This window comes from Vipera berus, assembly GCF_964194415.1.
Source record: "Vipera berus genome assembly, chromosome: 1".
NCBI lineage: Eukaryota > Metazoa > Chordata > Lepidosauria > Squamata > Viperidae > Vipera > Vipera berus.
Genome location: NC_138202.1, coordinates 109821693 through 109847553, shown reverse-complemented (window position 1 = coordinate 109847553; position 25861 = coordinate 109821693). Strand labels below are relative to the sequence as shown.

Sequence of the window (25861 nt, the reverse complement as noted above, 5' to 3'; positions counted from 1 at the left end):
TCTATGGGAGCGCACAGGACGATGGGAAGTTGATGCTGGCAGCAGGTGCTCCCTAAGATAATCCGGACCCATGCCATGTAGGGCTTTATAGGTCATCACCAGCACCTTGAATCTCACCCGGAGTGCAACTGGAAGCCAATGCAACTGGAAGCCAACTGAAGCCAAATGCTCGAGAACATCCTCATTTTACACCTCTGGTTAGATAATAGAGGACAAAACGTATCAAATCCTTGATGGGCTTTATATGTGACTTATTGGTTTCATTCAGTTTGGCAAATACACTGAACCCATTCCGGGTTGCTGCACGAGCTGAGAATATATTAAACACAAAACAATCACAGTCACTGACAGAAGGGAGTCTCCAGTTACTCATCTTGACATCAGATGGATGACACAGTGTCCAGTTGAGAACAAACATACTAAGCAGATCAGAATGCACGAATCAGACATTTTAAAAGAAAGTGTACCATTTCCAGAAACACACATACACAACACACACACATTATGTGTAGATGTCTTAAAAGAAATAAATAATAAAAAAACTAAGAACACTTAAATTGTTTCTTGGCCATGTTTCTAGACCATCTTCTTTTCACAATGACTTAACAAAAAAAGCAATACCAAAAGAGGAATATATTCAAGATAAACAACTTAAAATAAATTCAGTTCCATTAAAGTACTATTTGAAAGTACACATTGGCAAAAAGATACTGTTCAAATTTTCCATTAAGAACCAGGAAGAATATTTTAATCCCATATTCCTGAAAAATGACCACAGATGAGGACAACTATATGACTTTCAGCAGGAAAGACCTTTTTTAATAACTACCAACTTCACCAATTTGGTGGTTGGGCCACAGATAGGGACATACATTTCTTCAGGCTAAATATAAGTTGTCCCCTAGACAATGACTTTATCACCTAATGATAAGATTGCCATAGATCAAATTGTAATCAGCGGAAATGTTTTACTTTGGAATACAATTAATACCCCTGGAATAGACCTTGTTGCGTAATGTGTTGCCAAACTTTATATTTATTTCCCCAATAGTCACATCTTCAGATTTGTGCATCTTATTATAATGCTGACACTGGCACTTGTGTGATTAGTGCTGAAAATTACAGATTCATTCCAATTTAGCATGGTCTTTATTGCTCTTAATTAAGGAGTGAAACATGAAAACTGTGATGACATTTTAATTATCAAAATGCAATACTATTTGCATATTTTTTTTAAAAAATATATATACATCTGCCGGATTCAGTCTCTGGATCCATTACAAGCAACTGATTATGCTGAATCTAAGTTTTCTTGGCTTCAGCCCTGAAATTCATTACCTCCAGTTAACTAACAAATATAAGTTAAAAGAAAAGAATATTCTAACTAGGGGTAGGCAACCTCAGCTCATAAATGAGTTGACTCATGGGAGTCCATGAGTCATAAAAGAGCTGAGGTTGCCTACCCCTGTTCTAGACCAAGGTTACAGAATCATAACAGCTATTGTGGAAAATCTATGTTATTTTTACTTTGCTATTTATTAATTATCATGGTAGTATATGCCCTTGCACAAAAGTGTCAGCTTTTTCAGAAATCAATATCCTTGCTTTTACAATACATCTACTTAAGGTATGGGGACAATAGAAATCATAGAATACATAATTACAACACTACTATTCAATAGCTTGTTCTTGTGCAAACAGCAAAGAAATCAGACACGCCAAGACATGTTAGAAACAGAAGCTGTATTAAACAGCCCTCTCTCTATATATATGAATAGAAAAAAAATCACATACTAAAATATAATTCTTTGTATATACCTTGGGAAGGAAATCAAACCTTCCCTGCCATTCAATCTTCCCTTGTTCCTCATGTTCCAACATGCCATTTCCAGGGCAAAAGATGAGAAATTATACTAAAACAAAAAAAAATAACAAACTTAACACAGGGGTTGAAATTAACTAAAGGCCAATATCCATGCAGATTGACGTATAGAAATACCCATTCAATTCCATTCTATTCATACATCTTAGAATCCTGGAAGAAACCAATTAGATCAATGGAGAAAAAGTATTAGAACATTCTTTTAAAGTGGAGGAGACATACCAGTCTTCCTTAATTTTTAAAGCAAAAATAATTAAGTGAACAGTGGGTCTCAAAGGTAGGTGCATAGGTCACTCAATCTAGTAGACTTCTGAGAGCATATTCCCTGTCCCTAAAAACAACTGAGCCTAGAACAAGAAATGGTTCTGTACAGGCTCAGATAGGCAGACAATATCCAATTCTTTCTCACCATGGGACTTTCATCTGCTCTGATTACACCAAAGCTTAACAGGAGGAAGACGAAAGTAATTTTTGGCAAGGATGGGAAAAGATAAAACCAAAGCAAAATTTTTCTGCTCTCAGACCAGCGCTCCAAGATTATCAAGCCTGTACATTCTCTCCCTTGTAGTACAGGTAGTTCTTGACTTACAACTGACCGCCTCGTGACCGTTTAAATTTACAATGAATTTCTCCAGGGGTATTTATGACACCATTCCAAAGTTCCAACGGCTGCCCCGCCCCCCAAGCCATGTGACTGCATGCTGGGTGCTTGGCAACCGGCCCACACTTAAGGCCATTTGCAGCATCCTGTGATCACATAACTGTGTTTACATTTTTGCTGACAAAATTCTGTTTTTCAGCAAAACTGACCCATAGCAAACAATCGGTTCACTTAATGATTGTGGCATTCATTTAACAACTACCGCAAAAACAGTCATAAAATTAGGTTGGTCACGTAGGTGACCGGCTTTACAACCGTCACAACTTACGATTGTGATGGGCAGGTTCCATTACAGTCGTAAGTTAAGGACCACCTCTATACACCACGTACTGGTAATGTGTTTGGTTAAGCAACAATAAAATGGTGCTTTTATGGATAATGCTGTACTCCAAGTTGCATTTCTAACCATGTTGAAGTGTTTTAATTCTCTGGAAAGTTCTGTTCTGAAATTCTAATCACTAACAGAAAAAAACTGATTGACCCACATCTGTGCATATACTAGCAAACTGAGACAACCAATTCCAAGTTGCTGAGAGCCCTTATAAAATCTGAAACAGACTCTGAATGTTGATTATGAACAGATACGTCTAAATAGCAACATTGATTTCAGCTTTAGTTTTAAAGGCCTAAAGCATAGTGGAGAATGGTTTGAGCACGTATAAGATCCATTTTCTTGAATAATTCCTTGCTTTATTCAGCAGCTTTTGGCTTGCCATGATAGCCATACATGCATTATTAAAAAGAGAAAAGCTTTTATCGAAACAGAAAACATGAGAAACAGATTTGCATTTGCTTATTTATAGGTGGGTGGAAATACATGTAGAAATATTTGTCTTGAAAGAGAAATGTAAAACATTTCACACAATAAGGAAAAATAAACAAGTTACCCATGTGTTGAATCAAGTTAGGGTTCAGAGGCTCAGTGTTGATGGGAACCTATAAGAATCCATGTTCATCCTTCAAACAATTCCCTGTCTTTAAGAATGGACTAGAGAGCCTTTCAGATTCAGTGCAACTTCAAACATAAATTTATATTCTGCAAAGTAGAATAAGTGTGCTATTTGACTTTGTCATTACACTGCATCCATTTTCCCCAGCCATAGCAACTCATCTGGGGTTTGATCTAAAGGGGGAAAAATGGTACTTGGGAAGGCACCTGAATTTAAAAAGGGAACGCTTGTGCTTACATGCAGACTACCTGGCTTTAATTTAGAGTCATTCTAAACTTCAAACAACGTTATGTTAATTTTGTTATGTCAACAATGCTATTTTAATTTTCACTGTTAATGCTGTGTTATGTTAACCTTGCCATTCCTTGAATTTCATTTGTTCACTTGAAACTAAAATGTAAGAAAACCCTCCCTCCCAAATATGATAAAAAATGTACATGCTGAGACGTTTAAGCTTTCCTTCTTTAGCTATCTCTCGCTTCTGTGTTGTGAACTGTACCAGCAACCCACAGGTTTATTTTTAATTAAGTTGTTTTTTTTTAAAAAAACAGTAATTTTAAATTTGAATGATGTATAACTTGATTCTTAGCAACAATTGTGTGGCGTCAGAAGAATAAACAGTCTTTGCACCTACGACAGCTGTGGTCCATTTATGTGGAGAGCAAATTATAAATGCTTCCACCATTGCTCTGATGGACTGAATTCATTTGCTGCATATTCCTAGATAAGAAGGAATTATATAATAAATCTGTTTATACTTTATACGATAGGATACTTGAGCACTCCCTTATTAAAGATAGCCCCAGCTTACAGCCATTTGTTCAATGACTGTTTGAAGTTACCATGGCACTGAAAAGAGTGACGTATGACCATTTTTCACACTTATGACCGTTGTAACATCTCCACGGTCACAGGGAAAAACATCAAAATTCAGACACTTGGCAAATGGCTCATATTTATGACAGTTGCAGTGTCCTAGGATCATGTGATCGATCACCTTTTGCGACCTTCTGTCAAGCAGGTAAAGTCAATGAGGAAGTCAGATTAATTTAACAAGCATGTTACTAACTTAACAACTACAGTGATTCACTTAACAATTGTAGCAAGAAAGGTTGTAAAATGGGACAAAAGTCGCTTAACAAATGTCTTGCTTAGCAACAGAAATGGGCTCATTTGCAGTCGTAAGTCAAGGACCACCTTCTATACCAGGGGTAGGCAACCTTGGCTCTTTGATGACTCATGGGGCTGGCTCAGGAATTCTGGGAGTTGAAGTCCATGAGTCATGAAAGAGCCAAGGTTGCCTATCCCTGTATACTATTGAAAAAGTGAGAAGGGTTAGGAGCATTGACTCTCAAGTTCTATAAGCCCTTATATGAACTAGCTCTAACCATAGATCACACTTGTGGAAATGGGAAAGGCTACTGCTATGGGAGATAAAATTTGTATGTAAGGGTTTAGAAAATATATTTTTAAAAAATGTAAGATGGGGTTCAAACAGACATTTCAGCTTTGTTTCTAAATGAGACATCAATATATCTGTTTGGGAGTCCACAAATGTCCAACAACTCCCATTTTAATGCATTTAGTCATAAATAAGAGCTGGAGTAGCCTTGCCTAGTTTCCAAGATTTTGTAATCTAGCCTTTTTCCTGACATTAAATGTGATTCATGAGGCTCTGTATGAATCTCGTTCATCAGCTGTATGCTGCTGTTATGAGCTTTACATAGTACTTAAGCAGGAGGTCACTGAAAAAGGTAAAAGACCAATTAAACTCTATCTACCCAAGAGAAAAGAACAATCTCTCTTTTACACACATCTATCTTCAAGATGTTTGTTGTCTCATGGTTTGTTTGTTTTTAACAATTAAACAAATGGACACATTAAGGATAGAACTTTGGGGAGGGTTTTTTTCCGGTTAGAGTTGTCCTTTTTATTAGTTTATAACATAAAATGCCAAAATACAAAAACAAGTAATAGGAAAAATAGGGAAGGGAAAAGTGTAGAAAAGAAGGGAAAAAGAAAGAAAGGCTGCTGGCTTTCGACTTCCTTGAGTGCAGTAGAATAAGATAATAACATCAAACCTCAGCGTTTTACTCTTACATAATAGTATAAACTAGCCATTTCTGTAACAAGAAATCTATCTAATCGGTAAAACCCAAAATCAAAGTTTCACTTTTTTTCCACCTCAAGCACAAAGTCCAGAAGTGGTTTCCAAGTAGAAACAAAAGTAATTGTGTTTTTTTTTCCTTTAATCAAAGCAGTCAATTTAGCCATCTCTGCTAACTCCATCAACTTTTGCAACCATTTGTCCGTTGTGGGGATTGAAGTGCTCTTCCATTTTTGTGCATAAAGTAATCTTGCTGCCATCAACACAATGTAACATAACAGGTAAGGTAACATCAAAAAGTAGAATTTTTAAGGGTGTGTCTGTCCTCTTTCATGCATATTATACTGCTTTTTAATAAACACTAGACCTTCTACTCAAGCTTTCACTTACTTGACAGCAGGCATTTATTCAACATTATCTAAATGAAGTATGTCATCATTTGCAGGAAGAAGCACCTAATGTTCCATTAAAATACAAGAATGCCAATTTTGAATAATCTTAAATGGCTTTTGGTTATTTGGTTTTTCCCCCCAGGTAAACTTGAAAGAAATGTAAACTTTCCTTCAAACTGAGCTCATCAGTTTTGTTTAATGGCTGCATCCATGTAGTTTTCTTGGCAATTATAAAGTTGTTTTCAGAAACTTTGCCTAGTACTTTCTTTTCCCTCCTTCAAAATCTGTCTAGAACAGTATTTTCTGTAGGCGAGAAGCTGCCACTTAGATGAGCTTGAGAATTATGATTTGTTTCAAAACAATATCAATATGAAATAGGTTAATTCTGAAACTCAGCTGAGCTACAGCAAACTTCTTTACATGGTACAGACCATTCCTTTACTCACTCCCCTACTGCAAATACTACACGTAATAAGAATATAATCAGAATAACTCTGGAAACAATAGCAATGCCTTTTACTCCAGATCAATTATTTTTAACTAATATATACATAAGAACAAATCAGCTGCCTAATCTCATTCATTTTATACTGATTTGCATGTCAGTTAAAACTTCTGCAGGAAGTGACTAAATTTGTGACACTGCTCTTTTTTCTAAAACCTATTAAGTAATCAAGAGTTAAGACTTTATTGATAGAACAATTAACAGATGAAAAAACCTCTTTTAGAATGAATAATGAATAAGGATGTTTTAACTTTCTAGGAAATTGGCCCTGGCAAAGAGATACTGAACTGGTTCTCCACTTTCTATCAATTCAACATCAAACACAGGACTTAAAGGAATTTGTTATTTCAAGTGTTCATAATAATGTAGTTTATCACAAAAAAAGTTAAATGAAGTAGTTAGGGGGAAAAGAAATAAAACCTTCTTGATATATTTCACATTGGCCATACACTCTTATGAATTAAAATGTGACTGGTAAAAATCGCAATAGCAATAGCACTTAGACTTAATATATCACTTCATATTGCTTTACAGGCCTCTCTAAGCGGTTTACAGAGTCAGCATATTGCCCCCAGCAATCTGGGTCCTCATTTTACCGAAGTTCGAGGGATGGAAGGCTGAGTCAATCACGAGCCAGTCAGGATCAGCAGAATTAGGCTGTAAAACTGTATTCTAACCAGTGTGACCTTATGGCTCAATGGCTAAGAATGAAGATGGAGTTAACTTTGGTATCTCATGGAGGAAGTATGAGAAGACACAACAAGGATGACTGAAAAATCTACTGCTGTTTTATATTTATAAGTCCCTTGTTCTTCTCACACAATACATAGATATTACTATCCTTAAGGTGTCTGAATAGGGAAGAAAGGGACTTGACAGGCAGAAATGGCTGGTTTGAGCAAGGAGAAAGCAGTTGAAGTTTATATTCAATGGCTGCATCAAGATATTCCAAGGTCAATAGAATCAGAAGAACTTCATTTTGAGTATTGGAAGAGAGAATGGAAGAGAGAGAACTCTAAAATCAATGAAGAGGTAGAAGATTTAAAAGGAATGAAGCCAGAAATATAGAGATAACAGGAGGAAAAATTCAGTAGGAACATTATTAAGAAAAGTACCGTATATACTTGAGTATAAGCCGAATTTTTCAGCCCACTTTTTGGGCTGAAAAATTCCACTTCGGCTTATACTCCAGTCAACAAAAAAACTTACCGAGGACTTGTGCGCGGCCGAGGCTTTGGTGCTTCCGGGATCGCGCGCACCTCTCCCAAGCCACCGCCGTCCGAGACCTGCCGAAGTTTGGGGAGGTTTGGGGAGGTGCGCGCGCACCTCCCCAAACCTCCCCAAACGTCGCCGGGTCTCCGTTCCTCCGCGCCCTGCCTGCCTGCTTCTTTCCACAGCGGAAAGAAGCAGGCAGGCAGGGCGCGGAGGAACGGAGACCTGCCGACGTTTGGGGAGGTTTGGGCGCCTCCCCAAACCTCCCCAAACGTCGGCAGGTCTCCGTTCCTCCTGCCGACGTTTGGGGAGGTTTGGGCGCCTCCCCAAACCTCCCCAGGTCTCCGTTCCTCCGCGCAGACCTGCCGACGTTTGGGGAGGTTTGGGCGCCTCCCCAAACGTCGGCAGGTCTCCGTTCCTCCTGCCGACGTTTGGGGAGGTTTGGGCACCTCCCCAAACCTCCCCAGGTCTCCGTTCCTCCGCGCAGACCTGCCGACGTTTGGGGAGGTTTGGGCGCCTCCCCAAACCTCCCCAAACGTCGGCAGGTCTCCATTCCTCCTGCCGACGTTTGGGGAGGTTTGGGCGCCTCCCCAAACCTCCCCAGGTCTCCGTTCCTCCGCGCAGACCTGCCGACGTTTGGGGAGGTTTGGGCGCCTCCCCAAACCTCCCCAAACGTCGGCAGGTCTCCGTTCCTCCTGCCGACGTTTGGGGAGGTTTGGGCGCCTCCCCAAACCTCCCCAGGTCTCCGTTCCTCCGCGCAGACCTGCCGACGTTTGGGGAGGTTTGGGCGCCTCCCCAAACCTCCCCAAACGTCGGCAGGTCTCCGTTCCTCCTGCCGACGTTTGGGGAGGTTTGGGCGCCTCCCCAAACCTCCCCAGGTCTCTGTTCCTCCACGCAGACCTGCCGACGTTTGGGGAGGTTTGGGCGCCTCCCCAAACGTCGCCGGGTCTCCGTTCCTCTGCGCCCTGCCTGCCTGCTTCTTTCTGCTGTGGAAAGAAGCAGGCAGGCAGGGCGCGGAGGAACGGAGACCCGGCGACGTTTGGGGAGGTTTGGGGAGGCGCCCAAACCTCCCCAAACGTCGGCAGGTGTCCGTTCCTCCGCGCCCTGCCTGCCTGCTTCTTTCCGCTGTGGAAAGAAGCAGGCAGGCAGGGCGTGGAGGAACGGAGACCCGGCGATGTTTGGGGAGGTTTGGGGAGGCGCCCAAACCTCCCCAAACGTCGGCAGGTGTCCGTTCCTCCGCGCCCTGCCTGCCTGCTTCTTTCCGCTGTGGAAAGAAGCAGGCAGGCAGGGCGCAGAGGAACGGAGACCCGGCGACGTTTGGGGAGCTTTGGGGAGGCGCCCAAACCTCCCCAAACGTCGGCAGGTGTCCGTTCCTCCGCGCCCTGCCTGCCTGCTTCTTTCCGCTGCGGAAAGAAGCAGGCAGGCAGGGCGCGGAGGAACGGAGACCCGGTGACGTTTGGGGAGGTTTGGGGAGGCGCCCAAACCTCCCCAAACGTCACCGGGTCTCCGTTCCTGTGTATTCAGGCTTGCAAAAATGGCGGATCGAGCCTCTGCTGGCGGCAGAGGCTTGCAGAACGGCGGATCGACTTATACTCGAGTCAACAACTTTTTCCAGTTTTTGGGGGTGAAATTGGGGGTCTCGGCTTATACTCGAGTCGGCTTATACTCAAGTATATACGGTATTCTTGCTGCTCTTTTTCAGTTAGTTTCTTCTGCATAATATGTCCTATGATTCTTCAGTAATATAAGCCAGATATTCTTGTGATTGAGCCATCAAACAAACTGGTAGACAAATGAAGGCAGATAATTTTATTTCAAGGTTTAGAATAGTATTACTAACCACTAGAGTTCAAGTTCTGAAGTTTTACCATCTAGACAACTAAAAATATTTTTATTAAACTTGCGTGTTGCCCATTTTGCCAGTTGCAACTCTAGAGGCACTAACTAAAATATAAACAGGTACATTAGGAAAATGATTCTGTTTTTCCCATCAAAACAATCATATAAGTGTAAATATTCAATCTTATTTGAATTTTATACACTATTTATTAAGCTACACATAGATCGAGATTTGCAAATATTGATAATCAGGTGGTACTTGCATAAGTTATTAATTTATTCCTCTTCCTTTTACTACATCACCAGGTGGAGGTAACAATGCAATTTCAATCAGTAGTTAGTGGATTTCTAGCTTGAATTTTCATGTAAAATAAGGAATGCAATTTAAAAAAAACCCTTGCTACATAGACATCAGAGTTTGAAATTAAATTTGTATAGCAACTAAGTTTATTTTAAATCACAATTCCTGGTTAATACAAACTGAGGTGCATAAAAAAGAGACAAATATCGTAAGTGTGGCAAATTTCCAATTTGCTTTTGTTATTCCTCTACTATAAAAACTCTGGCCCCATTTTTTTGATCATGTTGCAGCAGGTCAAAGAGTTTTGTTTTAGCGATACTATCTGGCTAATTACTAGATCTATTGATTGCAGAAAATACTGAAGAAGAAAGAAAATCGTTAAACCTTCATGTTCACTGCATGGTATCTCTGCTGACTGTAACCAGCAATTATAAATGTTCTTCCTTGAAAATAGACAAATATATGAAACAGGTTACCTGTGATACCAAGATAAAAAGTTACAATAAGATGCCAAAAGATTTCCCAGTTCCCCAGTGTAGCACCTGAGACAAATAATGTGCCTGTGATGAACTCTTTTGGCATCTTGGAACATCTGTGTCCTCTATAATTCTATTTTAATTTTTACATTCTTTGCTTGCTGGTATAGAGATGTTTTGTGATTGGCCGCCTCCTATCATGTCAACCATGTAAGAATACTCTCATAGAATTCCGAGTGTTCCCATTATTCTAAAAAGTTTCAGAAATCCTGATTGAACAGTTCCAAGCAAAATCATTTATAAAACCAAAGATTACATACTTCAGCATGATTCCTACCCTATGGCTAGTTTGGGAGTTTATTAGATTTCTGGAATTCAATTCTGAATTTCAAGAATTGCACCGTCAAAACAAAAGCTGAGATGTTCAAATAAATCATAAAGAAAATGGGCTCTAGAAGCTTATCTATTGCAACAGGTAAGAGAACAGAAATCTATTAGGATGTCAATTATGTGGACATTTATCCCATTCTCAGCTAACACATATGAGAAAATAATCTCAGTAACGCAAAAACTGTACAGCTCTTAGATGACTTCCTCCAAAAGAAATCGAATCTGTAAACCTATTACTGTGTGGAAGCAGCATATGTAATAAAAGACTATTAAGTTGGAAATACACATATTTGTAACTTGGTGGCATTCACAGAGCCAGTACCATTGCCTTCACATCCTATTAGATTTTAAAGTTTCAAAGAGACAGGATAATACCAAATCAAATTTTCAGTTTTGAATTTTTCAGGGAAAGGTTTTGGTAAACATATACTAATAAAGGTAAAGGTAAGGAACATACGGAGTTATTGGTACACATGAATTTAGTTTTTATTTTACCCTCTCAAAAATATAGCATCTATAAGAATTAATTTTAAAAAGAACACCTATTTTGATTTGAACAAGGTCAGGTTTGTAGCAAAACAGAGAAAAAGGAGTTTCTCAGAGGAAACAGTCCTTTAAGCATACCTAAAATGTAATGTAGACACTAGAACTGAAGATCAGTTGGGCCCAAATGAATAAACATTATAGGGCAAAGACAATTAGTTTAATGAATCCTTCTGAATAAATTCCAATTATATCAAGATTGTGAATATGCTTAGTTATAAAACCTCATGTATTTTTAAAATTACAATCATACCTATTGATGTGGCAATTAAACATGTTAGATTGAGGCATTGTTTATCATTAGAAATGATAGAAATTAAGACACAAAAAGAAAATGGAGCAATCAAATTCAGAGCAACTGCACATACAAAAGAAACAGCAGCTAAGGATAAATTTCACGTTGAACATTTTCTTTCTTTTAAAGGTGGGAGGCAAAATCCCAAATACTGAATGGACAGACTTCAGAAGACAAGAATAATTCAGAAGAAGATGCAGAAAGAATCAGTTTGGCTGAAATTTAAAAAAGGTTTTAAGATAACTGTCTAGGCAAATGTTTAATCACTATATGGAGGAAGTAATAACATAAAAGATTTTCCAAAAATTTCTCCTGACTAATATATTATCCAGTTAAGATAAAACTTATTAACTGAACATTAAATGGAATGCAATTTGGGTTCCTTACTTTATACTTAGTACTCTCATAAGTATATGCCACTAAGAAACAGAAAAGAGAAGACAAAGCCATTAACAAAATCCCTTTGTGGGTCTTAGTTAAAAGATGGGTTGCCCTTCAGAATCCTACTGAAAACAATATCCAGTCTTCGTTGTTGCAAAGAAAAATAGGGTATCTACCACACCATTTAGCTTACATGAGGGAATAGCTATTATCATACATCTTTATATGTCCTACCATAACATCAGTTTTATATCCTTTCCCTCCCTCCCTCCCTCCCTCCCTCCCTCCCTCCCTCCCTTCCCGATCATCTCTCTCTCTCTCTTGGAGAAATCCAGTGATGTATATGCAGGCAAAAAGAGATGGAAAAATTACATTTTTGCTGATAGTTCTCATTGTCAAGTACAAAGTAAAAAAGTTACTATTAAAATAAATACTGACAATAGGATTTCTTGTTTTAATTTATTTCTGCTTTCTAAATAAAGATTCAAGGGCCCATTGTTTATATTTAACCTTGTGCATGAAAAAGAAACAAAAATTGCAAACCAGAGTGGTGCTAGTGCAAAAAACAGATATGAATTTCCAATATTAGATTAGGACCTTTAGCTAGATATGCCTCTTGCTTTCCATCTGCCTCCTTTCATTGGTAGGTAGGATATACTTTTGCCTAATGCCCTGTTCTTTTCCAACAGCTAGCACAATAAATTAATGAGACTATTTACAGAAGAAACTACTGCAAAATGAGCCACTGGACAAACTTTCCAGCATCCCACTTAGGAAGTATCCATTTAAGAAAAGTAAAAAAAACCCTCAAATCATATACCTTCATAACCTCTAAGAGCAATTGTGTAAAATAAAACATGCTTTATTTTATTTTACCATTCCTTTCCTGTTCGGGATGGGTTAAATAGCAGATGAGGTGGGGGTGGATGGTACAATTTCCCTGCTACTTATCCATTGCCTAAAGCAGTGTTTCTCAAGCTTGGCAACTTTAAGATGTGTGGTCTTCAACTTCCAGCCAGCATGCTAAGGTTGAAAACATCGATCTACAGCAGGCATGTCAAACTCCTGGCCCACGCGCCAGATGCGTAATGCCAAAACCACGCCCACCCCATTGCCGGCAATGGGGAAAAAGTCACGATACGTCACACGACGTCACGTGACATCGCGAGTTTGACATGCCTGATCTAGAGGGCCACCCACTGCCATTATTACATCATCGCTTCAACAAGTTCTATCGGTTACCCTCCTTTCACCCAGAGAATATTGGATGGGGTCAACAGGTTTCCTCATAGCATCTGCCTCATGCTTCACTCTGAAGGGGGCCTTGTCAATCAAGCGATCTTACATCCATTCATATAACTTTGCTGCAACAGTGGTAAATACCACTAAAAGAAGTCTCAAACCTATTTTGCTATATTGTAACAAAACAAGAGAGAAAAACATCACTGGGTGGACATGAAGACGGGATGAAAAGGGAGGCAAATCTCATCACGTAAAGGGCCTGCTTAGCTGAAGAGCCATGAATAATTCTGCATGTACTAATATTGCCCTCAAAGTACACAATAATTTTTCTCCTTATAATTTTCTATTTAATGTTGGGAATGTGAGCCACTGCGAGTAAAATAATCTATACTGCAGATTTCCCCCCCCCCATTTCTAATTTGTATCAAAATCATCTCTGAATCAATGGTAACACACACACATACACATATGTAAATCAGAAAATAAAACTGCAATGCAAAGCAGGAAATTGCCACTCTGCTTACTCAGCTACGCTGCTAAATTACTTCTAACAACCTAATCTTATCCATGTACAGTATGTTTAAAGGCTTTATACATATATACGGATACACACAGAATATGGAATTACAACCCAACTGTAATCATTTCAACATTTTTAAAAAGCATGTTTAACAGATTATCATAATATCTGATATATTTGAGGAACATTTTGCGTTACTATATAGATTATGATTATTTTTTTCTTACTGATTTACTCTTGCAAGCAACCCTTATTTAATAATGCTGCAAAGGCATCTTCAGATGCTCTTATTGGAACAAAAGCCACCAGTAAATTAGCAGCTGTTTTGAAGATACTCCCTAAGATGTTTGACATACTCTGATTGTAGCATAGGAGATTTCTTTGCTTTTAGTGCAGGGGAATTATTTCAAATTTGTGGAAACTCAGTTTTCAAATTTTGGTATTAAAGAAAAACAAAAACAACACTGAAATGGGAAGACAGCAACGCATGCCATTGAAGGCTGGGTACAATCTTACTTTTCCAAAATATGTTAATTACTACATTTAGCAGGATTCAAAGTGACAAAGAATCTATTTGTCCTGACAATACAGGTGATTACTCAAAAGACCCGATTCTTCAAAAATCATTTGCGTTCATCTGTATCATACAAGTTAAGTGTACTTTAGATTAGTCAGCAGAAATGGCATTTAGAAATTGCTAATGATATTCAGATATGCAAAAGGACTTGGCTTTGTAAAGTTTCACTGCAGAAGTAAAATTTCCATATTATTAAACATGTCACCTTGATCTGCTTCACAGCATTTTAATGCAAAGCCCCTTCAGTGCAAAACTGAACAAGAGCTTGTCCTAATCATGTGTATTTCATGGGTACAGTAGAGAGAAGAACAATATGCAGAAACAGGGAAGGAGAAGTATGTTAAGTTCCTCCTCACTATAATTTAACAAAAGACAGAGGATTCAGCTTTACAACAAGGAAAAAAGCCCACAAGAAGTTTCAGTTCAATCTTGCACTTCAATGAAAGACGGGGCCAATAGACTGTGAGGACCTGGCTTCCTTTTTCTTTGGTCCTACCTTCTGTGGAAGAAGAAATTTGCTTTTTCCAACCAGTTCCACTCTACTACTAACTGAGATAAGAACTAAGGGTTCTCTGGAAGCTAAGAGATTATGGATTAATGTACAAAAGAGATAGACAGACTCACATTAACTGGAATGGAACGTGGATGGTTCGGGGGGAAAAGGGGAACAGCCGTTTAAGCGTAATCAGCAAAATCTATTGCCAAACCAAATATAATAATAATAATAATAATAATAATAATAATAATAATAATAATAATAATAATAATAATGAGGAGGAGGAGGAGGAGGAGGAGGAGGAGGAGGAGGAGGAGGAGGAGGAGGAGGAGGAGGAGGAGGAGAAGTTGTTGTTGGAAGGGACCTTGGAGGTCATCTAGTCCAACCCCCTGCTCAGGCAGGAAACACTATACCATTTCAGGCAAATGACTGTCCAGTCTCTTCTTAAAAACTTCCAGTGTTGGAGCATTCACCACTTCTGGAGGCAGGTTGTTCCACTGGTTAATTGTTCTAACTGTCAGGAAGTTTCTCCTTAGTTCTAGGTTGCTTCTCTCCTTGACTAGTTTCCATCCATTGCTTCTTGTCCTGCTTTCAGGTGCTTTGGAGAATAGCTTGACTCCCTATTCTTTGTGGCAGCCCCTGAGATATTGGAACACTGCTATCATGTCACCCCTCACCCTTCTCTTCATTAAACTACACATACCCAGTTCCAGCAACCGTTCCCTATATGTTTTAGCCTGCAGTCCCCCAATCATCTTTGTTGCTCTTCTCTGTACCCTTTCTAGAGTCTCGACATCTTTTTTACATCGTGGTGACCAAAACTGGATGCAGTATTCCAGGTGTGGCCTTACCAAAGCATTGTAAAGTGGTATTAGTACTACACTTGATCTTGATTCTATCCCTCTGTTAATGCAGCCTAGCACTGTGTTGGCTTTTTTGGCAGCTGCAGCACACTGCTGGCTCATATTGAAGTGATTGTCTACTAAGACTCCGAGATCCCTCTCACAGTTACTACTATTGAGCAAGGTACCACCTATACTATACCTGTGCATTTGATTTTTCCTGCCTAAATGTAGAACCTTACTTTTTTCACCATTGAATTTCATTTTGTTAGATAGCACCCAGTGTTCGAGTCTGTCCAGATCCTCCTGTATCTTAAGCCTATCTTCTGGAGTGTTGGCTATTCCTGCCAGCTTGGTGTCGTCTGCAAATTTGATGAGTTCCCCATCTATCCCCTCATCCAAATCGTTAATGAACATATTGAAGAGCACTGGGCCCAGAACAGAGCCCTGGGGCACCCCACTACACACTTCCTTCCATGTAAATGCAGTTCCATTGAGGACCACATGCTGAGTATGGCCTGTCAGCCAGCTACGAATCCATCTGGTGGTGATGCTATCTAACCCACATTTTTCTATCTTATCAAGTAGTAGGTTGTGATCTACTTTATCAAATGCCTTACTGAAGTCCAAGTAAATTATATCTACAGCATTCCTCTGGTCCACTAATTTTGTCACTTGGTCAAAGAATGTAATAAGATTTGTCTGGCATGATCTGTTTTTGACAAACCCATGTTGACTTTTAGTGATGACTTTGTTTGCATCAAGGTGTTTGCTGATTTGTTTTTATCTTTTCCAGAATCTTCCCAGGTACTGAGGTCAGGCTGATAGGTCTGTAGTTTCCTGGATGTATTTTTTCCCTTTTTTGAATATGGGAACTACATCAGCTCTCTTCCAGTCCTCTGGTAGTTCCCCAGTGCTCCAGGATCTTTGAAAAATATAGTTCAGTGGTTCTGAGATCACGTCTGCCAGTTCCTTGAGAACCTTGGGGTGTAATCCATCTGGTCCTGGTGATTTGAACTCGTCTAGGCTGGACAGGTGTTCACTTACCATTTTTTTGCCTATCTTAGCAATGGAAGCATTGTTTTTTCTATGTGCCTAAGAAATAGAATATGTGGTCCTACATACACAATTAAGGGAGCAGGGGGAGAAAAGAAATATAGTGTTGAACCCCAATGCTTGCTGAAACTAGTCTGATGCTGGCCAATTGTTGCTGTAGTCACTTTTGTATATTCTTGGGTCATTTCTGGCATTAGAGCCAAGAAATTAAAAATAACTACAGGACAGAAATGAGGATGCAGAAAGAAAAAAAATATCCCCCTTTTCCTTTGCTTTGGATACCTTGGTCACATTCATGTTTGTATTGGAAGCACCAATGCGCTTCCGGATTGAAAGGATTAACTGGTCTCATCACAGTTGCCTGGGAGATGCTTGGTTGGGGGCCCCTTTCATGTCCCCATTAATGTGTCACCGAAGTGGCACCTATTTATCTACTTACATTTCCACACTTATAAACTGGCAAGAGATGGAATGAATGTTCCCATCACACAGCAGCACTTGGGTGTCAAACATGGGCTTCCTGACTGTCAACTCAGTATCCTAACCACGTGAACCACCTCCTTGGATACTATGGTTAACTGTACCCAGGTTTCTAGAGATATATACATCCATCCAAAATATATACTGTATATATAAATTCCACTTTATAAGTACATACAATATTTTCAGAAAACTCAAGACTTTAAAAACTTGCCTGTTGCCCACTATGGGGTCTCTTACATTACTTGAATAATCCATGCCATAAAAATTCAGCCCCAGAAGAATTTTTTTTCTCCATTTGGATTCTGGATCGAGCATCTGAATACAAGCTTGCACCCAAGGCAATGGGGCATTGGGGCCAGACCTGTAGAAAGAGGAAGAAAGAAATTAAGGTTCAAATTGTAAGATTCCCCCCAAAGTAGAACCATGTTTAACAAGATTCTAGTCCAAAATCAGTATTTTCCACTGCAAAAAAGCACTGTTAGAATTAGAAAAATATAGTTTTTTTTAAAAAAAAATGTGTACCACAGTATCCATCCATCCATCCAGTTTATTTTTCTCCTAGTTTCTACCATTTCTGTAACTGCCTTTTTGTTATTGTTTAGTTTACTCTGTTTTACAACATTGTATGCCATTTGGGGCATTTTTCCCAAGAGGATATACATTTTACTATAAAGAAAACTGCTCTAAAAAAAAGAGTAGTTTTACTATTCACAATCTGTCCCTCTACAGTTCTAAAATATTAGATTCACATATATGTAAATGTAGCTATAACAATCTTCATCTGTAAAGGGTGTTTGAAATATTCATCTGTGCACTTGACTTTTCCAGTGTAGATCCTTTAGGCGTTTTGGATAGAATTCTTTTTGAAATGGCTGTTGCTTCACGCTTTACAATCTGCTTCTGCTATTACATTTTCGTGTCTTAATGTGTCCACCACTGGCTAGAGACAGCAGTTATGTTAAAAGTATATTTTATCAACATGGAATTTGTATTTCCCTGGACCATCTGCAGAATGATTTCTTTTATCCTATTTGTATACTTAGCTGACAGTTAAAATAAAAAGCTAAAAATTTTAAGACATGGTTTGATAAAATAAAAAGAAGATGCATCTATCAGAATTGCTTCAAAGCAGAGATGAAAGAAAACCTAAAAGAATTGCTTTCTTCTTTGCTTTCCACAAGCAGTATATGAACGTATATTTTTAGCAGTGTCCCTACCAAAGTGAAATCAATAATAAAAAGTTAGATATATACAAGCAAAAAGGAATTATAATACATTTATTATGCATTCTCTAATGAATATTTTCATTGCTTCAACTGAGCTGTATAGGTAAAGGTAAAGGTTCCCCCGCACATGCGTGCTAGTCGTTTCCAACTCTAGGGGCCGGTGCTCATCTCCGTTTCAAAGCTGAAGAGCCAGCGCTTGACCGAGGACGTCTCCGTGGTCATGTGGCCGGCATGACTAGACGCCAAAGGCGCACGGAACGCTGTTACCTTCCCACCGTAGTGGTCCCTATTTTTCTACTTGCATTTTTACGTGCTTTCGAACTGCTAGGTTGGCAGAAGCTGGGATGAGTAACAGGCGCTCACTCTGTTACGTGGCACTTGGGATTCGACCCGCCAAACTGCTGACCATCTGATCGACAAGCTGAGTGTCCTAACCCACTGAGCCACCACGTCCCTTTTTAACTGAGCTGTATATTTGAATGTATATCTGCATATTTACAGTATATTATCTGTATTATTATTATTATTGAGTATTGGGTACTTATTATTATCTCTATCCTGCCTTCCTGCTGCCAATCTCCACAGAAGAAATTTATTATATAGAGATGGGAATGAGAAGAAAATGTGTCTAGCAAGTTAATTGGACCAAAGTCCTAAGTGTATTTGGAAAAAAAAACTACTGAACCAAACTGACAACAAAGTAAACATGCAAGAAAGTAGTTTGTGAAAGGGAAAAAAAGTACATGTTTGCCCTGAAGTATAGGATCAAATAATTTTACAAATGACAAATAAATTTAATTGTCAGTGATTAATTCAGTTCATATTGATTAAGCTTTTGGTCGCAACTCCTCCCTTTGTTGGAGGGAAAAGATTAAAAAACATGCAAATATAAATATATTTAGGAGCAGGTGTGATACATATGTGATACACTTGTATAAAGGGCTGCCTCTAAGAAACCTAAAATTGTTGATATACAAACATTTTAAGAGAATGTCATTAGAATTATACTCAATTAGTTATCTTATTACTATTAAGAAACAGGATGAATGTGAACTCCAGTTGAACACCAGCTCAATTCTTAGTGTCATTATAGCTGTGCATTTTGCCTTACCCCAATTGTGATGAATAATCATATGTCATGAGGCTGAAAGTGTCCACCACTGGGGCCAGCTGATCAAATTCTGTCTTGGTAAACATTCCCAACTCACTGGTTCTTTCAAAGGAAAAAAGAGAACAACAATTGGAAAGGTTATTCATTTATAGATTAATATTCTACAAAAATCAAGTACAAGGCTCTGTCCTAAAGAGCTTAAGTCTAAATAGAAGTGAAAACAAGAGAGGGAAGAATGGAATAGAGGCAGGATTAATCCCATTTCTTCAATTGCATTGAGTTATGTACAGGAAATGATGTTAAAGGGGGATCTGCAGAAAGGGTTTGAAATGTGGCAGCTTACAGACAAGAAACTGATTACATCACAGATTCAGAACAGATTATTTTTTGCAATGAGCAAAGGGTTAAGCCACAGAATCTTGGTTCTGCATATTTTGTTTGTCATTCTTCACTCACCTCCCTATGGTTTTTGACCTTTTTTTCTGACAAATTTTCTTATAGGTTTGATCAAAAGGATGGCTATTTAATACAGATAGTCTTCGACTTAAAATCATAATTGAGTCTGGAATTATGGTTGTAAGACGTAACGGTCGTCAAGTGGTCATCATGTGAGAGACCTGATTTTACACCTTTTTTGCAGCATCATTAAGTTAATCACCACAGTCATTAAGCAAATCTGTGCTATTCAGTGAACACCTCAAGGAGTAGGGGTTTTTTTGCTCTGAAACTCCAATTTCTAGCAAAAATGGACATAAATTGCAGTCATGTGATCGTGGGATGCTGCAAATAGCTGTAAATATGGGCTGATTGCTAAGTGTTCAAAATGGGATCATGAGACCAGTGGGGGCACAGCTCCCAGAACTTCGAATATGGGTTGTGAGTGCCTTTTTTTGGGTCTGTCGTAACTTTGAACAGTCACTAAGCGACTGGTCACAAGTCGAGGACACAAAAATGTCCAACTTGTATCACAATATTTTGGAAAAGTCTTATGTTTAATCCCAGGGTGAGATAATTCCATTACATGGTTTTTCCCATTAATTCTTCATATGGACTTTGTTTACAAGAACAAGCCTTTTCCTGAGATGTTGACCCTAGAAAACACTTGACCTGTAATTCCTCAAATACCTGGCTTCTAGTTACCTTGAATAGGAAGAGTATTGGAATTTTACTCAGGGCAAGGAGGAAAAACAGACTTCCAAATCAGTACTGTATATTGTTATGTGAACTTTTCAAGGTTTCTTCAAAATAATCTAGCTAGGCAAACCTCTGGTAAGATGGTAATAAGGGAGGCTGTATTTTTTATGAGATAGATAAAACTGCCTTGCTTGCTTTTTATTTTTATCCTAGATTTTAAGTACAGTTCAGCCTGCAGCTTTGCTTTGCTTGTGCTTTAGAAACATCCCTCTTCCTGTTGTTCCTACTGATTTGCATTTTCTTTTCCATCACAGCCCCTTCAATGAGGCAAGTGGGAGTTATGCAGCATAAAGCTGTTTTAATAGTGCTAGAGAAAGTTGCCAAAAGCCAATCTGCAGTGAAGCCTTTAGAAGCAATATCATTATGTAATCCCTACAAATGATAAATGAGGAAGGGAAGAAGTAGCAATAAGCTAGCAAAAAAAAAACTTTGTTCCTCCTGAGTCCACCCTTAAAGATGAGTAAAGAGTGTCTCATTCCAACTTGGAATGGTTTTGAAAGAAATATTTTCCTCTACATATAGGCCTTCTTGCTTCTATTTGTTGCTTTCCAGTTTTTTATGTATCAATAAAGGAGAATATTTTTAGTTCAGGGTTGAAGTGAGGGATCCTTGGTGCTCTCTGAACCGGATTGGTTTCTTGCAGACATTTCATTACCCAAACTAGATAACATCATCACTGCTTGTAAGTCCTTAGTAAGCCCTTACTAGCTTTGATGCTGTTAACCTAGTTTGGGTAATGAAATGTTTACAAGAAAACAACCAAGCTCAGAGAGCACCAAGGATCCCTCAGTTTTTTATGTCTCACCCTGAAGATCCTACAGAGAGGACGTTACCATGGGAGATTGTGATAGATTAAGTTCTTGAAGGCACTGAACAAAAGGATACTCCTTGCAATCAATCAATCAATCAATCAATCAATCAATCAATCAATCAATCAATCATAGCAGGATAAATCAACTAAGTATTACAGGCGTCTTCCCTACTTCTGGAGTATCTGTTATTAAGTGTAAAATTGCTTAGAGCAGCGTTTCTCAACCTTAGCAACTTGAAGGTGTCTGGACTACTGTAATTCTCAAGTCAGCCATGGTAGTTGGGAAATTCTGGGAATTGAAGTCCATACATCTTCAAGTTACCAAGGTTGAGAAACACTGCCTTAGAATCACCCCCAAATGATCACTCAATATGACTATTTTGCCTTACTCCAGGATGTAACAAAACAGTAAACAATATAGCATATGAGATTACACAACCTAAAAAGGTAGTTAGTTATCTGGCTAGCCACTCTAAATTTCTCCCCAGATGCAAGATGAAGTAGCAAGAGAGGAACATATTGAAGAGAACACGATTTCAGAATCTTGCTACTGATCCTCATCTCGAGGAACAACACACACACACAAATATGCCTCTTGCTGACCTCTCATATGTAGGGAGCCAACAAGTAAACGTCAACAGACCTATTCTGGTATGGAATCTAGAAAACCCAGTGATAAAGTCCTTTTGGACAGAATGTAGAGAATTGTTAACAACTATAGCCGAAAATGTTTATAAAAATGCCGAGTTCATTGGCCAGATAGGCAAAAGTGGAGCAAGGATAGCAGCTGAAGGCAATTAGTCCAATCTTACTATGCACTCCAAGGCCCACTTTAGTGTAGTGGTTAAAGCACTAAAGTTGGAAATCAGGAGACTGTGAGTTCTAGGCCTACCTTAAGCACGAAGCCAACTGGGTGACTTTGAACCAGAGATTTTGTCTCAGATGTACTTCTGAAATGTTGCCAAGAAAACTACAGGGACATCTCCAAGCAATTGCCAGGAATCAAACATAATTATTAAATACACTATTAAGTATGTAATGAATAGTGAGGGAGATGACCAATCAAAAAGGACAGGGCAAAGGAAAACTCATAAAGAAACTCATAGGAACCTCCTATTACTGAAAAGAACAAAAATATTAAGAATTCTGAATATCTCAAGCCAGAGGGAAAGAGAAACCTGAAGAAAGTGACAAATATTCTTGACAGAGACCGTGAGCCTGAAAAATATAAGGACATTTCTGAGAATAAGGATGCCAGAAGGCCAACAATCTGTCATAAAGGTCATGGCCTGATCCAGAGTTCAAAGATTGATTTAAGAGAGAGACACATGAAAACTGTAGTGCATTTGATTAGCCACACCAGTTTCAGAAAGCAGTCTTTAAACAACAAATGGAAAAAACCTAAAAGATTTATTACAAAGCCCTGACCTGTCTCTTGCAAATTACACTGTTTTCTTCCCCTTTGGCACCCACAACTAATCACAAATAAGCTAGTGTTCTTTAATTATCCAAAACCAAACTACTATCTAATTCAATTTGACTCCAAGGCCCATTTCCCCCATTTATTCTTTGTTCTTATTGTCTATCCACTTTAAGGACATTGGAAAGGTTGATTATTTAGCTTTTGAACATAATTTAAACCAAACAACAGTATCACTTTTTTCACACAAAAATACTAAGGAGATTTTTAGAATGAAGGCTATATTTACTTATTCAAATATCTTACAATCCAGAGTTTTTCCACAAAGAATTTGTTTTCTCACAAACCCTTCAAATCTAATGTTTTGTGTAATGGAGAGTCAAAGCAAGTGAGGGCATTGGACATTTTGTATAAGCAAAAGCAAGTCACAGTTCTTGCAAGGTTGGGGATTTCTTTGTGTAACGGTCCTTCTGATAACCAACAAAATGCATTGAAAAGCAATGTTGGAAATCTGACTATTGCAACAGGCAGAAACTGCACCTCAGCAGCCATTTTCTTATCACCTTAGGCTCTGCCCATTTCCTGAAAGAAACTGGATTGAATATAGATTTTTAGACTCTCCAGAATCTGGCCTATGTCCCTCTTCCATTCATCTTACTTCTCAAAGTATCTCTACCAAAACGGATTACTTAGATACAATTTTGCTATGTGAACTCATTGGACTAAAAAAGCATGCACAATGATGCTGAACTGTAAATATGTCTGAATGACATTTTACAGTGAGGTCAGTATGTTCTATCCATGAAAAATAAGATGCCAATTAAAATAATTTTATTTCTGATCAAGTTTAATATTCCAACACTTGTTCCAAGAGCCAGTTGTTTAAAGTGTAGTATTAAGGGATGACCTTTTCCTACTACAGTTCATCCATAAATTAGGAGCAATCTTTAACTGAACAATTTGCTTGCACCCATCCGTCCTCACAATTGTTCTTTGGCATTTATCACAATTTAAATTGCAAAAACTGTATCAAATGAAGAGTGACAGTTATATTACATGCACCTAAATTCCTAGAAGAAAATCAGATTTATTTCTCCAATCTTAACAGCATGTACTGACTATAAATATATTGTCATTATTTTGGAGTCGAGGATAAAAAGAATATACTTTCCATTAATCATGCCTTTGTGTATTATATTATTTTACACAAATTAAAGTATAATGGTACACTTGTATCATTGTGGTGTAACTCTCCTCAGCCAAGCAAAATATTTGGAAACTAAGTAATTCTTCCTTACCTGTTCTACTATAAATTATGCTAACTAAAATATAAACATAACTCTGCCACGTCCTATTTTCTGTAGATGGAAGAGACAAGCAGTTTTCAGTTATGCTCAATACATGAATCACAAAAATGGGGAAACTTTAGAGTTGTGCTGTGTGTATGATTGAATTTGGCTCAATCCTGCTCCAGGTGATCATTTAAACAGCAAATTGCTTCATATGCTCTTTCTCTGACCTGAAATGTCTAGAATCCCTTTACGTCAACAACAATAAAAGAGTTGTCTTACTCAAGTTAAAAAATGTGATCTGTAAAGGGATTGGCAAGGCAGTCTTTAATGGGATTTCTAAAGATTTGCTGGACATCACACCATCTATGGAGATGCATCACTACCTAAGTCTCCTAAAGGAGGACAGCCCTCTGGGGTGCTTGCAAGCAGGAAATGGAAATGTATCCCTTTCCTCACATTGTTTCCTGTAAGAGCCTTGGTGGAGCAGTGGGCTAATGCCTCCTTAAGTAACACCAGCTGCCTGCAATTAGTGCAGGCTCAAGGTTGACTCAGCCTTCCATCCTTCCGAGGTAGGTAAAATGAGGACCCAGATTGTTGGGGGCAATTAGCTGACTTGGTAATAATGCTGCTTGAGGGGGGGGGGAAGCCCTAATAAGCAGGCGTATACATAGAATGAAGGCTATTGCTAAGCACATTGATTTGTGCTTAGATTGTAAGCCGCCCTGAGTCTTCGGAGAAGGGCGGGATATAAATGGGATTAAAAAACAAAAACTACAGTTTATTGGAGGCATATCGAACGTAATACTGTGTCCCAATGATAATAACACTTGATAAAACTGTCCTCATTTATCCAATTTCCTTCCAGAGACATCCAAGTTAGTGACCATCAGCATGTGTTGTGCGTTAATGAATTCCATTATTTGTGTGCTGAGAAGTATTAGTTTATTAAATAACCTCACCATTACACCTCACTTTGCTCCTAGAATTTTGAGGAAAAAATGCCTATCCACTTCCTTTATGCTGTACATAATTTAATATGTTCCAATCATGGCTTTCCTCAAGTACCTTTTTTTTCCTAAGTCAGTGCCTTTTATCATCTTAACCTAGTTCCCTAGCTGATTAGTCTTTAGTAACATCCTGTCTAGTCTACCATGAATTCTATACAAATGATACTAGAATACTAAGTACCAGTTATACTGGATGCTTTTACAGTTCATAATGATTTAGGACTAGTTTATATATAAGGTTCTCTTCTATCTTGCCAAAGTTTTAAGTCTGTCTAGACCAGAGGTCCCCAAACTCTTCAGTTCATCAATGCCTTCATGAGCTTTCAGATTGTTCATCAACCCCAAAACTACTTTAATTAATAGTATTAGAAAAAAATAATAGTGTTAATAATACTATCAACCTTAGGTAGTCCCAATTATTATCTATGTCATTGGGGAATCATGGTCTAGATGCATAGTCTACAGGTCTATAATCAAGGTTTCTAAGATGGGAAAACATAGGATTTCTTCCAATAGTGGAGTTACATCTTAGTTTTGTTAATTGCAAACTCTGACTTGATTTCCATCAAAAAGTCACATCACAGTTTTATAATACTTTGCTCTGCAAACTCAAGGAATATATCCTGCATTTAAGGATACATTAACTACTT

General features: G+C 38.5%; 1 protein-coding gene across 6 annotated transcripts in view; it reads right to left on the bottom strand.

The window, feature by feature from the left end:
- The window catches only part of CHID1 (chitinase domain containing 1), a 105055-nt gene that overhangs the window by 34852 nt on the left and 44342 nt on the right, over positions 1-25861 (bottom strand). For all 6 annotated transcript variants that reach the window (XM_081314184.1, XM_081314185.1, XM_081314181.1 and 3 more), the window contains 2 exons: positions 19488-19589; positions 17362-17511 (listed from right to left, as the gene is read on the bottom strand). In XM_081314184.1, the coding sequence (XP_081170310.1) occupies positions 17362-17511; positions 19488-19589 (252 nt within the window). The remainder of the gene's footprint in view (positions 1-17361; positions 17512-19487; positions 19590-25861) is intronic.